General features: G+C 32.7%; 8 protein-coding genes across 8 annotated transcripts, besides 1 other annotated feature; 3 read left to right on the plus strand and 5 right to left on the minus strand.

Annotated features, from left to right (window-relative positions):
- Positions 1-121: 121 nt before the first annotated feature.
- Positions 122-3,381, plus strand: TVAGG3_0993650 (TAG-278-related family; the record flags this gene model as incomplete). Its single annotated transcript, XM_001276968.1, has 1 exon — positions 273-3,257. The coding sequence occupies one exon, from the start codon at positions 273-275 to the stop codon at positions 3,255-3,257; it is 2,985 nt and encodes a 994-aa protein (XP_001276969.1).
- A 254-nt stretch (positions 3,382-3,635) lies between these two features.
- On the minus strand, positions 3,636-5,339 carry TVAGG3_0993660 (67 kDa myosin-cross-reactive antigen family protein; the record flags this gene model as incomplete). Its single annotated transcript, XM_001276969.1, has 1 exon — positions 3,636-5,339. The coding sequence occupies one exon, from the start codon at positions 5,337-5,339 to the stop codon at positions 3,636-3,638; it is 1,704 nt and encodes a 567-aa protein (XP_001276970.1).
- A 750-nt stretch (positions 5,340-6,089) lies between these two features.
- Positions 6,090-6,127: a mobile genetic element.
- A 1,327-nt stretch (positions 6,128-7,454) lies between these two features.
- Positions 7,455-9,683, plus strand: TVAGG3_0993680 (kinesin-related family; the record flags this gene model as incomplete). The annotated part of the gene is made up of 1 exon (XM_001276970.1): positions 7,460-9,496. One exon carries the CDS (start codon positions 7,460-7,462, stop codon positions 9,494-9,496), a length of 2,037 nt encoding a protein of 678 aa, XP_001276971.1.
- Positions 9,684-10,932: 1,249 nt separating this feature from the next.
- TVAGG3_0993690 (spectrin binding) lies at positions 10,933-11,829 on the plus strand (the record flags this gene model as incomplete). Its single annotated transcript, XM_001276971.1, has 1 exon — positions 10,933-11,829. The coding sequence occupies one exon, from the start codon at positions 10,933-10,935 to the stop codon at positions 11,827-11,829; it is 897 nt and encodes a 298-aa protein (XP_001276972.1).
- A 565-nt stretch (positions 11,830-12,394) lies between these two features.
- Positions 12,395-12,996, minus strand: TVAGG3_0993700 (GTP binding; the record flags this gene model as incomplete). The annotated part of the gene is made up of 1 exon (XM_001276972.2): positions 12,430-12,963. One exon carries the CDS (start codon positions 12,961-12,963, stop codon positions 12,430-12,432), a length of 534 nt encoding a protein of 177 aa, XP_001276973.1.
- Positions 12,997-13,525: 529 nt separating this feature from the next.
- TVAGG3_0993710 (cyclin-dependent kinase inhibitor 2C-related family) lies at positions 13,526-14,263 on the minus strand (the record flags this gene model as incomplete). Its single annotated transcript, XM_001276973.1, has 1 exon — positions 13,526-14,263. One exon carries the CDS (start codon positions 14,261-14,263, stop codon positions 13,526-13,528), a length of 738 nt encoding a protein of 245 aa, XP_001276974.1.
- Positions 14,264-14,379: 116 nt separating this feature from the next.
- TVAGG3_0993720 (spectrin binding) lies at positions 14,380-14,931 on the minus strand (the record flags this gene model as incomplete). Its single annotated transcript, XM_001276974.1, has 1 exon — positions 14,380-14,931. One exon carries the CDS (start codon positions 14,929-14,931, stop codon positions 14,380-14,382), a length of 552 nt encoding a protein of 183 aa, XP_001276975.1.
- Positions 14,932-16,215: 1,284 nt separating this feature from the next.
- TVAGG3_0993730 (cullin-associated NEDD8-dissociated protein 1 family) lies at positions 16,216-19,812 on the minus strand (the record flags this gene model as incomplete). The annotated part of the gene is made up of 1 exon (XM_001276975.2): positions 16,221-19,793. One exon carries the CDS (start codon positions 19,791-19,793, stop codon positions 16,221-16,223), a length of 3,573 nt encoding a protein of 1,190 aa, XP_001276976.1.
- Between the last annotated feature and the right edge of the window lie 207 nt (positions 19,813-20,019).

Below are 20,019 nucleotides of genomic sequence, written 5' to 3' on the forward strand. Positions count from 1 at the left end.
ATTGCTATAAAATTCAGCATGAACATATATACTATTAAATTTGTAATGTTTTAATGATTATCTCATATGAATGAATCTTCAAAGAGAAAGCAAATACAAAATCATCTCTAATGAACTAAGTTTTGGTGGTATCATGGAGTAATCTTCTATAATATGATAGACCATTATCTGTAATATACATTGGAATTCAAATAAAAGTTGAATTTCTATCCGAATTCAGACTTTCCTTTATAAAATCTTTTTGAATTGAAATTTTTTTATAAACGAATACAATGAATGACAATGAAAAATGGCTTTATGAAATTAATAAGAAGATTGCGGCATTGACAAAAATAGTCTTTCAGCTGCATACAGAAGCAACAGATAGAAAAGATGAAGTTGCGCGTATGAAAGTACGTTATGAAGAAGAACTTGATCAAGCTTTCAAAGCTTCACAAGATAGAATCGAACAAGCACAGAAAGAAGTTCAAAATTACAAGCAATCAATTGAGAAAACTGTTAGACAAGCATATGAATCGGAATTTAACAAGATCAAAAAGCTTTACGATCAAGCAAATGATCAACTTAACAGTAAATCAAAGAGTATTATCGATAATTCAAACAAAAGATTAAATCAATTAAAGAAAGAAGTCGAAGACCTCAAGAAAAAGGCAGATTCACAGTCAGCACTGTTCGACAATGCCTCTAAAGAGCTAGAAAAGATAGCAGCAGATACAGTTGCGAAAATTGAAGATAAACATAAAAAAGATCTTGCGAAACGTGTTACAGAAGCAAACAAGAAGTACAATCAACTTGTTGTTGCTACATCAAAGAAAGAAGAAGAACTCAAAGCTCGTTTTGAAAAAGAACTTCAAGATCTTAAAAATCAATTAGCTGCAGGACAAAAGAATCAAAGTGAAATGCTTTCATCAAAGCAAAAAGATATCGATAGTAAAATCAAAAGACTCGAAATCACCCGTGATCTCGTTCAAAGAGGAGTTGATGAATTAAAACAATTATTAGAAACACAGAAAAAGCAAGTTGAAGACAAACTTAAACAGATCCAAGAACAAAGACAAAGACTTGCCAATCAAAGTGAGATAGAACTACACGAATTAAAGCACAAAATGAAAGAATCTCAAAATAATCATGACCAAGAAATGGCAAAAATACAATCAATGATTGACCAAGCACAAGCAGATCACGAGAAAGCAGTCAATGACCTAAAATCACAAGTAGAAAAAGCAAAACTCGAACACGAACAAAAACTCCAAGAATTGCAAAAACAATCGAAGAATTCTGCAGAAGATGGTGAACAGAAAAAGAAGAAATTACTGCAGCAGCATAAACAAGCAATGGATGATCTAAAAGCCAAACACGCGCAGTTCGTTTCCGAATCAGAAAAACGAGAACAAGAGTTACAAAAACAACTTGAAGATTTGCAAAGAAAACACGAATCATCGATGAAAAAGATCAGAGGAGATATAGAGAAAGAAAAGAAATCTCATGCTGATAACATGGCAATGTTAGATACACAGCATCAACAGGAATTACAAAGACTTGCTGAAGAACATGAAAAAGAAATGATGAAACTTAAAAAAGAATATGAAAACGCTTCAAACAACTCAAACAGTTCTTTGAAAGACATTTTAGACGAAATAGAAAGAGTAAGAGAAGAAATAAAGAAGAAAATAAAAGAAGGAGAAGATGAAATAATAAGGAAACAAAAAGAAAGACAAGAAATGGAAGAAAAACTAAAATCAGATCATGAAAAAAGAATGTCAGAAATTAAACAAAATCATGAAGAAAGAATGAAGAAATTAGATGAAGAAACTCAAGCTAAAATAGATGAAATGAACAGAAAACACCAGGAAAACATGAAAAGAATAGAAACAGAAGCACAAGAGAAGCTAAGTCGTGATTCTGCTGCTTTAAAGAATGAATTAGAAAGTCAAAGACAAATTCAACTTTCTGAATTAAAAGCAACTTGGAAAAAGAAAATTAATGAAATTAAACAAAAAATCGAGTCAAGACAAAAAGCTAAAGCTGATGCAGAACATTTCTTACAAGAAGAAACTGCGAAAAGACAAGCAAAGATAGAACAACTTCGTCAGGAACTCGAAACACTTAAAAAGAACTGGGCAGAAGAAAAAGAAAAAATTAATAAAGAATATTCAGAAAAACTCGAAAAATTGAAGAAAGAAAATGAAGAAGCAGAAAGAAAAGCTGAAGAACAAAGACGTCTTAAAGATGCAGAATATCAAAAAGCAATAGATGATCTCAAGAAACAATTGAATGATGAAGAAGAAAAGAAAAAGAAAATCATTTCTGATTTGGAACAAAAAATTCAACAAAAAGAAAAAGAAAATGAAGAAGAACTTAAGAGACAAAATGAAGAAATCGAGAAGCTGACGCAAAAGAGACAAACCGAAATCCATGAATTGGAACTTAAGATCAATGATCTCAAAGCAGAAACAAACAAGAAAGTCCAAGAAATCGATGAAGAAAAGAAGAAAGAATTGAGTAAATTGCAACAAGAATATGATGAAATAAAGAAGAAAGGAGAACAAGAAATAGAAAGATTGCAAAAGCAATTGGATCAAATAAAGAAAGAACATGAGCAGCAGCTGAATGAAATCAAAGCTAAAATAGCTAAAGAGGAAGAAGATGCAAGACAAAGATTAGATGCAATGAAACAAGAAAATGAAAGAATTTTGTCAGAAATTAAGCAAAAACATAAAAAAGAAATGGATGTTTTGAACGAAGAACTAAGGAAACTACAGGATGAAGAGTGTGAATTAGAGAGGAAACATAATGAGAGATTAGCACAGCAACAAAGAGATTATGAAAATAAGTTAGATATTCTCAAAAAGAAATATGATGCAGAGAAAGAGAAAATTACAACTGAAATCGCAAAAATTGAGCAAGAGAAGAAACAAAGAATTGCGGAACTTGAAGAAGAAACGAGAACATGGGAAGATAGATATAATAACAGAGAAGCAAGACCTGAAGATCTAGAAAAGATTCAGAAATTGGAAGCGTTGATTGCTGAAAGATCTGCTGCAATTGAAAAAGTACAAAGTGAACTAAAGAGATATCAAGCTGAGTTGTTGAACAGAGAAACAACTTATAATAAAGTTTTCAACAACAAACCACAGGTAAATGTTCTCTCGGCATTGGAAAGGAAAGCAAGAAGAGATGCAATTATTGCTGCGGCAAATTCGACTTCAAAACTTCCTCCTGTTAAAGACTCACATGATTCTGCTCGAAACAAATGATTAAATTGTTTTATTATTGTTTTTATTAAAATTTAACTGTTTATTAAATGTACAAATTCTTTAAATTAAATGAAATAGAATGTTCCTTAATTTATACATAATAGAGGTTATGAATATGACAAATTAAAATAATTTTTGAACATTAAACAGCAAATCATAATATTTAAGGGCGATTCTAGATCAAAATCTAATTTTTACAAGTGATTTTAAAAGTATTGCTTGAAAAATCTACAATTCCGCTATCAGAACCGAAAAATATGGAGTAGAAGTTGAGATATGATAAAAAAGAAAAATATATAAGTAAGTAATAATAAAAAAAATGTTTTAAGAATAAAACAAAATTAAAAAGAAAATAAAACAGGATATCATATAGATTTCTTATAATGCGTGTGTTGCAACTGCGATAGCGTAACCAGCAGCAGCTACTGCAGCACCCGAGAGAGTTGCGAAGAAAGCGCGTGACCAAGCTGTGTGGCTGAATGACTTAGCGAATGCTTTGATCATGAATGAAGGTCTGCGCTCATAGTGGTGGACGCGAGGGATCTTTCTATCCTTGACGCCGCAGAGCTGGTAGATCGCCATCTGTGATGCACGGACTGAGTATTCGACTGTGAAGACGACATCATCTGGAATCTCGATGAACTGAGATGTGAATCCGATGTTGACGCAACCCTTTGGAACTGGGAGAGGTCTGTCATTGCGGTGTCTGCACATGAACTGTGCTGTGATGAATGGCATGATGCATGGGCGGCAGATTGCGTTCTTGATTGTGCTCTTGTCGAATCTAAAGTGTCCGATGAGTTCTTCAAGAATCTCTTCTCCTGTGCAGTCAAGCATTCTCTTGTGGACGAAGTTTCCGACTCTGTCTGGGAAGAGACCGTATCCCCAGAAGACTTGAACTGTTGAAGGTTGGTTGAGGAAGTGTGGTTGCTTTGCAACGACGATTGACATGAGCCAGTTGCTGTCCTTGAATGTGACGAGAGCGCCTGTGCCTGGTTCATTTCCTGACCACTTGATCTCCTGATCAAAGAAAGATGTGTCGTTGTTGATTGTGACTGTGAATGACTCCCAAACACTCTCTGGTGCACAGCCGAAGAATGGTTCTGGATCACCAAAGTCTTTAGAGATTGTTGAGAGCTTCTTCCAGAGTTGCCATGATGTGCCGTCTTCCTTTGTGAGCATCTTAGCTGGTTCTGTGTGTGTACCGACGGATGCTGCATCTGTCATTGAGCCGTTCTGGACAATGACGATGTCTTCCTCGCGAAGATTGACTTTCTCTTCTTTGCCGTCTTTGTCTGTGATTGTGATTGACTTAGCAACTTTCTTGTCTGTTGCTTTGTCAAAGTCAACATCAATGTCTGTAACTCTGTACTCGTTCTTGAAGACGACACCCTTAGCGCGAAGATCTTTCTCGAGAGGAAGGATGACACTGTCGTACTGGTTAAGTTCGCTGCGTGCAACACCTTCGAGTGTCTCGATGCGGACGAATTCGTGCATGAATCTAAGGAGATATCTTCTGAACTCTGCTGCACTGTGCCAAGGCTGGAATGCGAATGTTGTTGCCCACATGTACCAGAAGTTTGTTGTGAAGAAGTGTGGAGCGAAGTGTTCTGTGATCTTGCTGTCGCCGAGCTTGTCTTCATCTGTTCCACAGAGCTTGAGGAGAGAAAGTCTATCATTCATGTCGAATCCCATAGACTTGACGTCGTATTTCATCCTGTTGTGATCAACGACACGAGCGTTGCTGTGTGTCTTGTACTCGTGTGTGAACTGGTGGAGTTCGTCGTATGCACTCATCTCTGGATTGTGTACTGACTTGATATCCTTGAGGAGATCTTGTAAGCATTCGTATGTTGGAAGATTAAACATTCTTCCGCCGCGGATGACGTATCCTGTTTCTGCGTTACCACAGCCATCCATTGAGCCTCCATTAACTTTGAGTGCTTCGTAGATCGTGATATTCTCTGGTTTGAACTTTGCATCTCTGATGAGGAAGAAAGCACCTGAGAGAGAGCCGATTCCGCCTCCAACAAAGAAGGCTTTCCTTTCACTGTTGTTAACCTGCATGGTTTGCTTAGACATCTATTTCCAAAAATGAACTATTTTCTTGCTTATTTATTTCTTATCAAAATTTTTCTATGTATTCCTCTCAATCAGCGGATTCTCTCTCAATTCTCGATCAAAATAAATATCTATAAAAATTTTTTAATATAAATCAATATTTATTGTTATTTTATTCATTAGAATAATATAATCATTATATTTATATTCAGATTTTCCTCATTTAGCGGAATATTCTCAATATCCCGATCACTTTTGCTCAAATTTTTGTTGAGTTTATCTTCTCAATTGATATTTCAAATCATTATTACTTGCATTGTTTCGAATTTGTTAGACATACTGAGATATTAATATTTTGCTCTCTCGAAATTAGTGTAATAAAAAATTTCAATTTTATTTTTCATATTCAAATGGACTGAGTGTTAACATTTAACATTTTTTGCTAATTGTCGTCAAAAATTAGGCGTAAAGCAAAAATTGATATTTCATATGGTTTTATGATAGATAAGCATTATATTCCCACTCATTATATTCGTAAATTTTGAGGTTTATCCTTCGCTTTTAAGATCATTGAATTTGATTTTTATATAAAATAGTTATATATTAGAAAATAATATGAGTTTATGTGATATTATTTTTCAGAAGATTTTGTGTTCTTCTTCAAAATTTTATTTTTTATTAAAAAGAATCTTTACAAAATATACATTTACTTTAATTAATATTTAAAAACGTGCTCTATCAAAAGTTCCAAAAATTCAATATTTTAGCTTTTCTGAGGTGTCACTTTTGATGAATTTCTGTTTACAACAATACATTTTGTAAAAAATAAAAACAATTTCAGAAATTTCATAATAAAAATTATAAGAAAAGAATAATAAAAAAGCTACTTGCAGCATCCACCTTTATTCTGCTTTTTATTAGCAGGTTGAGTAAGATCGACAGATTGGATCTGTGCGCTAATTAGCTCGATCTTGTTTATTAATAATGATAATATAAATAAAAATGTCAAGTATTTCTATCAGATTCTTATTTCAAGAAATACACTGACAATTTGAAGATATTTCAATTTTTTGGTGGTAAATTATGTAATCGTTATTGTTAAAAAGTGACGGATAAAAATTTTAAACTCCTACGAATTTTCAAATAAAGTAATATCGCTGATAAAAAGTTTAAATACAATTAAAGTAGTTTTTATCTGCTTCATTGTACAAGACTGTAATGTGATCTCATTTGAAGTATTTTGGATTTAGAGGTGAAATAAATTGACGTATTGCACCAGTATGTTATAATATGTCGCTTTATAATAAAATAATTATTATAATAAATTTGATTTTCAGCGACGGCGCTACGCGCCTTTTAGCATTCTGGGCACTTACGTGCCCAGAATGCAAGCTTGAGAAATTTGAAACTTCGTTTCAAATTTCTGCCTTGATGTTATGTAAAAAGATTTTTTTGGGAAATTGAATGTGAAAATAAAACTTAGTTTTTTGTGAGATATGGATTTTTTTAGAAGATATTAGAGATCTAAGTCTCAATTTATAAAAAATTTTAAAATTGAGAGGAATTTTAATGATATTAATTTATTTGATATTTGGATTTTTTAGCAGATTTTAGAGATGTCATTCTCAATTTTTTAAAAAGCGGTTAATGTGTCGCGAGCATGAAGTCTAAAACGACAAATACTGAACTTTTTTAAAATTTGATTGGACAAATAAATTATACATTATATCAGCATTCTAAAACAATTAATAAAATCGAGTTTGGAAAATCCAAAATTTCAAGAAAAGTGACAAAAAATGCAAAATTGCCAGTATATGAGATTTTAATGTTACCAGAATTCACATACCATACATAGTCTAATATTCATAATATAAATGAATTTTATTGACATCAATAAATTTGAATCATGGAGTTGATAAATATTAATAAGTTAATACTAATATACATACAAATGTGAATCAATATATATTAAAATTATCGAGTTTTAATTTTTGAGTTTTGAATCTCCCGAATTTCCCATACAAACATATATTAATTTTATAAAATATAGAAATAAAATCAGATTCTACTATGCTTTTTGAAATGTGTCCAGGTGTTTGTATATATATTAATTTCAAAAAAAATTTTAAACCCCTATTTTTATGTCGAGTGCTAAAACTCGAGAGTCGGTCAAAGTTGCAGTCCGCGTAAGACCGATGAATTCTAAAGAAAAGAACGAGAAGTATTCAAATATTGTTAGAGCAGATAAAAGGAACTCATCAATCTATGTTAAGAATCCACAAGGCTCGGAGCTTCAGTTTACCTATGATTTTGTATATCCTGAGAACACAACACAAGAAGAAATTTACGAAAATACCGCCGCACCAATCGTTGCAGGAGTTTTAGAAGGATTTAATGGAACAATTTTTGCTTATGGTCAAACAGGCACTGGTAAAACATACACAATGGATGGTATAGCCGATGACAAAGAAAGACGCGGTATTGTTCCACGTGCTTTCGAGCATATTTTTGATTTTGCAACTGCTAATGCTGATACCCACAAAATTGTCATATCAGTTACATATGTCGAACTTTACAACGAAGAAATTCGCGATCTTTTAATTTCATCCAAAGAAAAACCAGTTCCACTTAAAATCCATGAAGATCCACAAAAGGGTTTCATTATTAATGGTGTTAAAAGCAGACCAGCCAATAGCTTTGAAGAGCTTTGTAAGATTCAACGCGTTGGTTTTAAGCGTAGAATGACTAGAAAAACTAATATGAATGACGATAGCTCACGTTCTCACTCTGTTTTGACTCTTACAATCGAAACTCTTACCGAAATTGAAGGATCTCAGCACGTTCGCCAAGGCCGATTAAATCTTGTCGATTTAGCCGGCTCAGAGCGTATTGAGAAGACCAAATGTGACAAAGATGGTGTCATTGAAGGCATTTCCATCAACTACGCTCTCATGGTTCTTGGTAATTGTATTTCCGCTCTTACAACTAAAGGAACTCTTCATATTCCATACAGAGATTCGTCACTTACAAAGCTTTTACGTGATTCTCTTGGCGGAAATGCACGTACAGCTATGATCGCTAACATTGGTCCTGCAGATTTTAACTTCAACGAGACAGTTGCTACATTAAGATACGCGGAACGTGCCAAGAAGATCGAGAACAAGCCATCCGTCAACATGGATCCAAAGGACGCCATGCTTCTTGAAATGCAAAAGGAAATGCAGCGACTTCAAGACCAAATCAAAGGTGGTCCTGCCAAACCATCTCCAGAGCAGTTGAAAGCGATGGAAGAACAGCTCGAAAAAGAAAGACAGAAGATATCGGAATCAACATCCATGGAAGAAGAGCAAAAAGAGAAGCTCAGCAAGCAACTTGAAAAGAAGAAGAAGAAGATTGAAGAAGAAAAAGCCAGGTTGGAGCATCACCAGAAGAAACTTGAAGAAATGTCAAAATATTTAGTTGGCGGCCAAACAAATCTTGTTCAAAGAACTAAAGAGCAGGAAGCAGAGATCCAAAGAGCCAAAGAAGCCATGCAAAAGAGAGTCGAGAAACAGAAGGAAATCGAAAAAGAACTTAATGATAAAAAGCAACAAGCGAAAGATTTGATTGCACAATGCAAAGATTTGAATGACAAGGTCAAGGTTGTTAGACAGATCCATAAGGATATGTGTGATAACTATAAGAACTTGCAAAACAAGTTCCCTGAAGTTCAGAAACAAATTTCTGAAGATAGAGAACAAATTTCTGGTGAAATCGAATCATTGCAGAAACAAATCGCTGCTTTGACATTGGTTATCGATAATTTCATGCCAGAAGAAGAAGCAAATGAAGGAAAGAATAATTTCGAATATGATAAGGAAGCAAGAAAATGGATTCCTAAAGAAAAATCTAAAGAAGAAGTTTTGAATAAGATTACAAATGTAAAACGACCAAAAAGTGCCAACGGTTTGCCAAGACCTACATTTATTTCAGGTGGAAAGAAGTTGTCACAACAACCTGCACAGGATGAAATAGAAATTTTGAACTTAGAACCAATGCCTATTGAGAGTTTCGTAAAAGATGGACCTCCTATTATAGATCTCGGTGCTTACGAAGAAGAGATTGAAAAAGAATTCGCTAAAGATGATGAGGCTGACTTAGAAGTTGAAATACCTAATAATTTACCAGGATATATGTAAAAATTTAATTTTACTTTTTATCAATTTTTCATTCTATAACTGCTTTGACATTGCAAGCTTAATGTTTTTTAAGCCAAACTGCGGATCGTTCGTTTTTCCTATAGGAAATTTAAAGTATCCGTTTGGCTTAAAACTGGAGCTTAATGAGAGTTTAAATTTGAAAATTCGATGCTATGGATTTCCCAATTTCTATAAATTACCGATAAAATAAAAATTTCAAAAATATTCTTATCGAAAATAGGCAATTGATTTTTTCAAAAATAGCATTATGCATTTAAGAAATGAAAATATGATAATATCGTTTCAAACTATGACATAGCATTTCAAAGCTATACTATTCACACAATTTCGGGTCCAAAATTGAATACCTCGTTCACAATTTTTCTGAGGATATTGACTCGAGATTTTATAACTACTATACGTTATCTGATATTGCCTTAATTATTTTTACCCAATATAGGCCTGTTCATGCGGTAACCAACGGTTTAATTCCGTGGAAACCACATAGCGGTATAGTTTTTGAAAATTGCGGAATAAAAATATACGATTTTTTTTTTAATTTTTTCCAAGGAATTTCCACTGCAAGTATTGAAAAATAAATGTCAGAATAAACAATTTTATACTTTGTGAAAAGCTCATTATTATATAACACTAATATCTGGGGCTCTTTTACTTTTAATAACAAAAAATGGATGATATGGTATTTTATATATAAAAAAATTACCACCAATAACTTTTAAAATTATGTCTGAACGAATTATTAATGTGCGTAAATACAGTGAACTGAGAGATATCTAAAAGTACCATATTGATATATTTATTGCGCTGTATCATCTAAACACCGAAAATGAAGAAGATTTAAACTCGATTTACAAAAAGATAAAAACAGAATTGATTGATTCACGGAAATATCTCCCACGCAACATTATAAGAGATATTTTAAGAATTATTCCGTATAATAACCGCTATACAAAGTCTTATTTGACACTCGCAAAACTTATTCTTGATGATTATCATGTAACAGTAGTCAAAAATATTAATGTAATTACTAATTACCTGTTTTATATAGATTATGGAATTAAATTAGACGATGAAGCTTTTTTCAAGTTATTTACATCTGAAAATCTCCATTATAATTCAGAAAATACAATTAATAGTGCAATTATGAATAATGACTTAGAAAGATTTATCGCATACACTGAAAGAAAAGATTTTAATAAGAATCAAAAACTGAAAAGTAGATTATATCCAACTACTGATGAATTATCATTACTTGAATTATGCTGTTACCACGGAGCAGTTGATTGTTTCAAGTTTTTAAGAACAGAATTTAAATCCAGAATAACTCAAACCTGTCTTTATTTTCTTTTTTAGGCAGAAATCAAGAGATCATAAGTGGGTGTTTGAAATATCAAACACCAGATGAACATTGCATGATGTATGCAATTATTTCACACAACATTGATTTTGTTACATTCTTGATGAATGAACACAATTTAAATATCGATTTAGTATCTTGTGGCGAATACAATAATCTTGACACGCTTTTAGTTTATTTCGATCAAACTAATGACATTGACACATGCTTTGTTTATTCATCGATGCTTGACATTCCATCTCTTTGCATAAATTTCCTTTCACTTGGTGCAGATATCAATTCAACTGCTAATAGATATAGGTGCGATTCTTATAAAACAACTGCTCTTCAATGTGCGGCAATTAATAATAATAAAGAATTAATTGAATATCTAATTTCAAAAGGGGCAAAGATTTGGAGAAACGCTCTTCATCTTGCAGCAATAAATAATAGTTACAATGCAGCAGAAGTTCTTCTTGCACATGGTATTGATGTCAATATAACAAATGACTATGGATTAACAGCTCTTGATTATGCAATAACGAATAATTGCATAGAAACAATAAAATTGCTTTTGCGTAATAAAAAAGGACAAACTGCTCTTCATGATGCAACAATAAATAAGAGTAAAGAAATAATTCAATTCCTTCTTTCACATGGTGTAAATATCGATGAAAAAGATGAAATGGGATATACGGCTCTTCATTTTGCAGTAATTGCTAATAGTAAGGAAATAATTATACTTCTCCTTTCATACAATCCAAATGTCGATGAAAAAGATAAATATGGGAAAACTGCTCTTCATTATGCAGCAATCTATAATTACAAAGATATGGCTGAATCACTTATATATCATGGTGCAAATATCAATGAAAAAGATAATTATGGGAAAACAGCTTTAAATGATGCATTAGGTAACAATAGTAAAGAAGTAATTGAACTCCTTCTTTCACATGATGCAAATTCAAATTCTTGAATTAAAGTTTTGACGAGAAATAAATAATACCTTATATAATATGTGTTTTAATAATATTTTTGCTACATATGAATACAGATGTATTGTAGAAGTAGATTTTAGATTAATTTCTTATTACTTTCTATTTACTTTTTTCTATTTACATCTTGATTCTTCTTTTAGAGATCTTTTTTAGATTTTGAAACAGTGAAAAGATAGAGTATGATAAATGTATGCTATGTTTACGTTTATTCATAAAAATATCAATTCTATCATAGGGAAAAAGAAACTTTAAAATTGAATAGTTGTAAACTTGGATCGTGAACCTTGAAATCATCAAATTAATTCTTTCATAACTATTGAAATTGAATGCTTGGTAAATCCATATCCTTCACATCGATATATATTTGCAGAAAAATATTCTATAAGTTCTTACAAGTCACTTTCAATAGGGAATATATAAAAAAATATCGAAAATTGCTAGAAAATCAAATAGTTCAATAGAAAATTGTAAGCTATAGTCAATTCGCAATGCAGTAGAATTGATCGTTCAAAAATATTATGGAAAATTTTAAAAAGGTATTAATTATCGAAATCTTAAGAGATATATATAATCATGATTTATTTCATTGTCTGAACGAGCCACTTAAGTCCGTCGTCAAGACCGTCTCCCTTAATGGCTGAGCAGCCTTGAATTTGCCACTGACGGTCACGGATGTTGTGAAGTTCAAGTGAAATTGTGATCTGATCTGGTGGAAGAGCTGATGCAAGATCTTGCTTGTTTGCAAAGATAAGAACGGGAACACCTTTAAGGTTCTCGTTTGAAAGAAGTGATGTAAGCTCTGTGCCTGTCTCCTCAAGACGAGCTTCGTCGCAGGAGTCAACAACCCACACAAGAGCGTCGGTGTTCTCATAGTAGTTATCCCAGTACTGACGGATGGCTTTCTGGCCACCAATGTCCCAAACATTGAATTTGAAGCCTTCGGATTGAATTGTTTTGACGTTGAAACCGCGTGTTGGTGATGTTGAAGTTGGATCTTCGTTGCAAAGGTTGCGGAGGATAGTTGTCTTGCCTGCATTGTCAAGACCAAGAAGAAGAATACGGCTCTCGTTAGCAGAGCGGCGCATCTGCTGAAGAAGACGAAGAAGACCCATTCTGTTGAAAAAAAAACTAACGCACAAACAGACCTTTTCAATTGTAATGAAAATGGAGAAAGGATTTTACTTCCTGATTTGCTGATTTACAAATTGCTATACCACTTTAAAGAATTTTTCTTTAAAGAACATTCATCAATTGCTTTTCCTAAAATTCGACGATTCTTCTTTCTTTATCTTTGATTAATGAAAGATTCTACATCGAAACAAAACAGACAATAGAATCGATTACATCATGAACAAACACAATAAAACAAACAAATTAAATATCTCATATTCTCTCACTCAAATATTGATATATTTTTCTCAAACAGAGATGATTTCTAGCTGTTATCAATTTTTAATAATGTTGAGTCTTAATCTTTATTACCACTTGTCTCATAAGTTCGTTTCAAAGATGTGTATTTGAATGAGAGTTTATCTAATTTTGTTGATAATAGGCCAGCATGATAAATCAGTTTTATAGCTAAAGTCCATAACACAAAAATTGTAATCAATAAAGAAATTCAAGAATATTCATTTGTTAAGCTCAAAGAATTATTAAATACAAAGAGTGTAATAATTATTTTAAATCTACGATCCCTAGTTGCTTCTTAAGAAAAGATTCTGTTCTGTAGGCCCATTTTCTTTTCGCTAAATCAAGAGTAGACTTTCCATTGTTATCTTTAGAATTGATATCTAATCCGTTAGAAATAAAGAATTTTACAATTTCTAAGTTATTTTTCATTGCTGCGAAATGAAGTGCATTCCTTCCTTTTTTATCTTTTGCGTTGATATCTGCACCTAAAGATAAAAGAAGTTCTACCATTTCTTTTTTGTTAGACATGGCCGCTAAATGAAGAGGTGTTCCTCCCTTATTATTTTTTGCATTGATATCTGCACTTAGAGATAAAAGAAGCTCTACCATTTCTTTTTTGTCAGATAAAGCTGCTAAATGAAGAGGTGTTCTCCCCTCTTTATTTTCTGCATTGATGTTGGCGCCATGTAAAATTAGAAATTTCACAGATTCTTTATTGTTTCTATCAACTGAACAGTGAAGAGGAGTATCTCCTTTATTATCAGGAGCATCTATATATGCTCCATGTGATATAAGTAGTTCCATTGTATCAAGGCTTTGTTGGAAAGATGCATAATGAAGAGGACTCTCTCCACCAGTCATTTTCAAATCTATTTTAGCGCCATGTGAAAGAAGGAATTCAGTAGCTTCTTTACAATTAGAAATTGAAGAAATATGAAGTGGTGTTTGCTTGTGAAAATCCTGAGCATTGATCAAAGCACCATTTGTAATAAGAATTTGCATAATTTCTGTGCTATTTTTTCAGCTGCATAAAACAGAGGAGTTTTCTCATCATAATCTCTATCGTTGACCTTAGCTCCGTGTGAAATAAGCAATTTTACTGTTTCAATGCTATTATGTTATGCTGCGTAATGAAGAGGTATTTTTCTGAATTTATGTTTTGCATTAACATCTGCTCCATATTGAAGAAGTAATTCTGCTACTTCTTTAGAGTTATGTTCTGCAGCCATCATAAGAGGAGTAATAGAATGACTTTCTTGAGAATCTACATCTACATCAAGAGCAATAAGAACTGCGATTACTTCAAAACTATTCTTTTCTGCTGCCATATTAATTGGACGTTGTTTATATTTATTTTGAGCATTTATATTTAATATAATATTTCCATTAGAATTGAATAAAAATTTAAATAATTTATAGTTGTTATAAATAGCTGCATAGTGGAGAATATTCTGACATTCATCATCAACTTTAGCTATATCAACTACATGGCCAACAAAAAGTTCATTAATTTGAGGAAAAACTCCACACCATGGAATGATTGAATCTTTATCATAATGGAACATAATAAATGCAGCTTTCAAGTTCTGTGAATGAATAATCTCACTTAACTCTTCTTCAGGTATGCTTAATCCTTTAATATTCAAAAGATCTTTTTCAAGAATATGCATAATGAAATCGTTGTTATGACATTTAATTGCATAATATAAGCATTTATAGTCTGGCTTTTGAGTTTTTAAACATTCATTGATAATATCTGTGTTTCTTCCAACAATGGAATTATAAAGAGTTTCTTGTGTTATTTTGAAATTGAAGTTTCTAAGAAGAAAATAAAAAATGTTAACAGAACCGAAATAAGCACATGCATCAAAGAGTGAAGGGCTAGGATACATAGGGCAACGTATCTCTATACCTTCTAGCGAGTTTTTGGTTGCAAAATCTTTGAATTCATCAATTTTGTCATATATAATATAATTTTCAACTGGAGTTACATCTTTGGTGTAGTGGCTAAAAATTTCATATTGACAAACATCATTAGTTTTACAAAGATTCTCAATTAAACTAAAAATAGAGAGTGAAAATCGTCTTATTGCTAAATTGTGATATTGATATTTAGAGGAAATTTGATTGATTAATTTTAGGTAATTGTTTGAAGATTTATAATTGTATTTAGCTGCATTTGATAAACCAAAAAGAATGTTTTCAATACAAATGTGGTATTTGTCAATTAAGATAGTTGTGATCAAATTAAAAACTTCATCGATAGATTCACTAGCTTGCAAACAAAAGAGTTTTTCATATGTTATTATGAAATCTTCATATTGCTTCAAATAGTCGAAATTCATGAAAGAGTTTATTTGAGGACAAAAATGGAAAATTTATTTTTACTGGCGTGCAGCACCAATAGAAAAAAATTTCGCGAGTTAACAATTTTCATTGGAACAACATCACAGTTAAATTCCAGTAAAACATACAACGTGAAATATGTTATCATATAATAGCTAATATCTCATTGTGAAATGTATTTCATCCTTAAATAGGGATACAGTTTTAAAATCAAACTGATAAGGTCGACAAAAAAAAATGCGAAAATTAAAAACGACCGTGTGAGTACTTTCTGAGGCTCTGTTTGTCAGAAAGTATATATTTATAAACTTTCTGACACTAAATTTTTTTGGTCTTTCAAAGTTTTTGATGTGGTGGTTTTTTGTGTCAGAAAGTATTCAATTTTCCTCTCAAACGATGTTTTTTAAGAGTGTACTTACTCCCCTATGACATGGCCTTCAATTTAGATGTTTAAAGTTAATTTTCAATGACTCTGAACGCCAGTTTATGTCAGAAGATGGGCATAAGTACAGCCTTAAAAAACGCACAATTTTTTTGAAGACAAAATATATAAAAAAAGACATTCATATAAAGTTATAAAAAAAATCTAATTAGTAAAATAAAAAATAATTTTTTACTGGTCGAACATCAAAGGAGCGTCCTTATTAAATTTGTGGAGAACATCTTCAGAAACGGAAGACTTCATTCCGATGTTTTCTTTTGTTCTTCTTTCCTGGACTCTCTTTCCGATGTCTTTAACTGCCAACTCGAACTGGTTCTTTCCTTCGCAAGTGTGCAACATTTCTGCGATGTCGTTATTGTTAATGTTTGGAATTCTCTTCAAAGCAGCAAGTAAATTGTAGTATTCGTGCTGCAAAGCGTCTTTTTCTTTTCTCTCCAAGTCTTTCGGCAAATCCTTCATATTGTTTGCAATGATTTGAATCTTTTCAGATACAACTTTCGGCTGATTCAAACAGATATTTGTCAACAAACTCATTGCCCTCAAAATCACATCAATATTCACATCTTTCAATCCGTTAATAACAGCATTAATTGAATTGTTATCGTCAATTTGACTCAAAACCGTCAAAACCTCCGATCTTGTTGCACTTCCAATATCTTTCTTAATTGTTGACAAACCTAATTCTACTTCTATTTCATGTGTTTGATTGAACAATGACATAGAAACAAATTTCTTCACGTACTTGGAAAGATCAACACGTTTGTTCTGCTCCAAAATATAATTAACTGCAGAAACTAAATAATATGATATTAACGGTTTTTCTTCATTCAAATTCGAACAGAGTTTGTCAATTATTTCAATGTCATTTACAACATTCATTTCTCTGACGAAATACTCAATGGCGTGTGAAGAAATCTTAGCTACTTCTTCATTGGTATCAGTGCATTTGTCGAAAAGTGACATGACAAAACCGTTGTCAATTTTTGCCAAATTTGCCAAAGATTTTGCCAGTGGATTTTCATTTTCTTCTTTGATGTTGTTTCTATCAGTCAATAAGAAGTCAGCAATTTGGTCGAACATCTTTGTCTTTGTCTTCGTCTGTTTAGTCAATGATTCCAATGCAATCAACCATGTTGACAACTTCTCTTCTTCTTGTTTAGCTTTCTCCAAAATCTGACATTGTAAACTTTCTGACAAAGACGATATGGAACCGATAGAAAATGCAGCAGCAGCGAATACTTCTCTTTTCTCAGTTTGAGAGTCAGTCAAACCGAAAATGAAGTCAATGGAGTCCTTCAAATCAGAGATATCCTTTCTGGCACCAATTTCACCAATAATTCGCAAAGAAAGTGGTTTCTTTTGTGTCACTTTTTGTTGACAATCTTTGACAATTTTTTCTGTCAAATTGGGGTTAGAAACAGCAGCGATTGCGATGATTTCCGCGAGATTTGGAATGTTATCATCATCATCTTTGACTGAATTTGTGAAGTCAAAAATGAAGTGAAGTGAATTATCCAAATCTATTTCACTCATTTTGGCAATCAATGATGCAGATGGTTCTATAATAATTTTGTCAATTGTTGATGTCAAAACCGTTTTAAGTGATGGCAAAATTTCATTGATGTCACTTTTTGTTTCAATAATTTTTTTAAGAATCAACAAAATGTATTTTAACGAACCACTTTGAGAAGTTGTAAATGCGATCTTGAGAGAGTTGATCAAATTCTTTTTATCTGTCATTTGTTTGTCGTTTTCCAACAAACTGAAGATGCAGAAAAGAGATCTGAACCTGTTTGTGTTGTTTTGTGACTTAATTTCATTGATAATCATCTGACAACACTCCGAACTGATGTATTTGTACTGTTTGGAGACAGTTACAAGACTCAATGCGGATAAAACATTAGAAACTGCAAGTTGGTCGGCCAAATAACTTGAAATTACTTCAACTGCACGTTTTGTGAGGTTTTCGTGGTCGAAGTTTGCGGAGAATATGGCCAATGTACGTGATATTGTCACGACAAGCTCTTTCTTCGATGAGTTTTCGATGCAATAATTTGCAAGATCCGAAATCTCCGGAGAAAGTGGTCTGAATGACTGGAAAAGGAGGGATGCGGCTTCTATGCATAGGGACTCTGCACAACCGGCCTTGGAACAGTCTAAAACAGCTTCACAGCAGATATTGATGAAAGAATCAGAGCAATAATCGAAAGAAGCTGCTGTTTCGATGCATGTGACTAATGCTGTGGCAACGCTCGAGGTAAGTTTGCCTTTGAATGCTGAAATTGGAGTCAATAAGAAATCTTCGTCAACTAAGCCAATAACGCGGATAATTGGAGAGAGGAGATAAAGGATATCATGAGCAAATTGAGAATCAGGAGTTATCTGTTTGTTGATCGCTTGAATAATTGAGATTTTGTATTCATCAGTTAATTTCTTGTTGTAAACAACAAACATCTCTCTGACCATCTCAAGAATATCTTTAAGGGATGCGATATCGCTAACCGCTAAGATTCTCTGGAATAATTCGATATCTTTGACGATTTCCAAGAAAGATTCCTTTGCGGAGTGCATTAAAGCAATACCAAGTGCTGCTGATGCCTTGCGAAGTCTCCATGTGTCATCGTCGATGTCAATTTGTTCATCATTTGTCAAATCCATGTCGTCGTCATCATCCATGTCTTCTTCAGCAAGGATAACTTCATCTTCAACCATCTGTGATGACGAAACAACACCTGATGACCCGTAAATGATGTATTTTGTAAATATCGGAATTGTTTGATCGAAAAACTGGGCCATTTCCTCTGGAAACGCTCTCCACATGGTTGCTATGGCATTGATACAGTACTCTTGTTCCTTGATTATGTCTGTAGAGGAAGAATCTGCAATATCATCCTCAGTAGAAGCAAAATCATCGATATCGTCGTCTTCAGTCTCATTTGTTGAGGCAGAATTGAAGACTTTGATGAATAATTCGAACAATTTCAGCAAATGATTTTCAAAAGCGACTGGATTCGCTCCGATTGAGGTAGAAAGGATCAAAATTGGTGCAGGTGTCTTGAGAATTTCTTCCTGGAGTAAGTTGTCAACACAAATGTTGATTTGTTCTTGAGTTGCGTAAAATGACCAAAATTTAACGAGAGAAGAGATCAAATTGAGGTAATTTGCTTCTGTAGAGTCGTTAAAGTTCTTGAAGATTGGTAGGAACCTATCAATAGTCGATTGGATCTCGTCTGGATTGAATAATGATCCGATATTTTCTAATAATGAGGCAAGAATCTCAATAAGACAACGTGTGTATTCATCGCGTGGTACTAAATTCTGGAAGTATGGGAAAATTGTCTTGATAAGCTCTCTGCATCGCTCATAATTCATATTTGAGTGATTTGTCAATATTTCTTTGATTACTGTGCATAATTGTGTTGTAACGTGTGATCCTTCTTCTTCCATTGTTGTGAAAACATACTTATACAATGTTGGAATCAGTTCTAAATCGAGGTAATATGTTGAAAGAACAATTGTTCGAAGGGCAGCGTTCTTTAACTCGGCGTTTTGTACAGCAGCGGCACCAACGAGTGTACTAATGAATGATTCGGCCTTACTTTTGTCTGTAAATTGAATTTCATGGAAATGTTCGAATTTTTGCATGATTGACTCTAACTCATTGATAGCATAATCCTGATCTGGGTTGTTCATCTGTTTTCTGAAGCTAATAATATCAACAAGCTTAGTATCTTGATTATTCATTTAATTTTATAAAAAAAATTCTCCAAATGAAAAAAAATTACCAAAAAAAAAGTCAAAAATTTGGAAAAAAGCATGAATTGATGAATATGCATTGGGTTGTTAATTTGGGAGATAACACGTATGTTCGTTATCACAAAACCATAAAATAACACTTAAATTTTCGCAAATTCCAAATATTCAAGTAATAGTAATCAAGCTCACATAATTGAAAAGTATTGTTATGTTG

The sequence above is a fragment of the Trichomonas vaginalis genome, chromosome I (genome assembly GCF_026262505.1).
Source record: "Trichomonas vaginalis G3 chromosome I, whole genome shotgun sequence".
In the NCBI taxonomy this organism is placed as follows: domain Eukaryota; phylum Parabasalia; order Trichomonadida; family Trichomonadidae; genus Trichomonas; species Trichomonas vaginalis.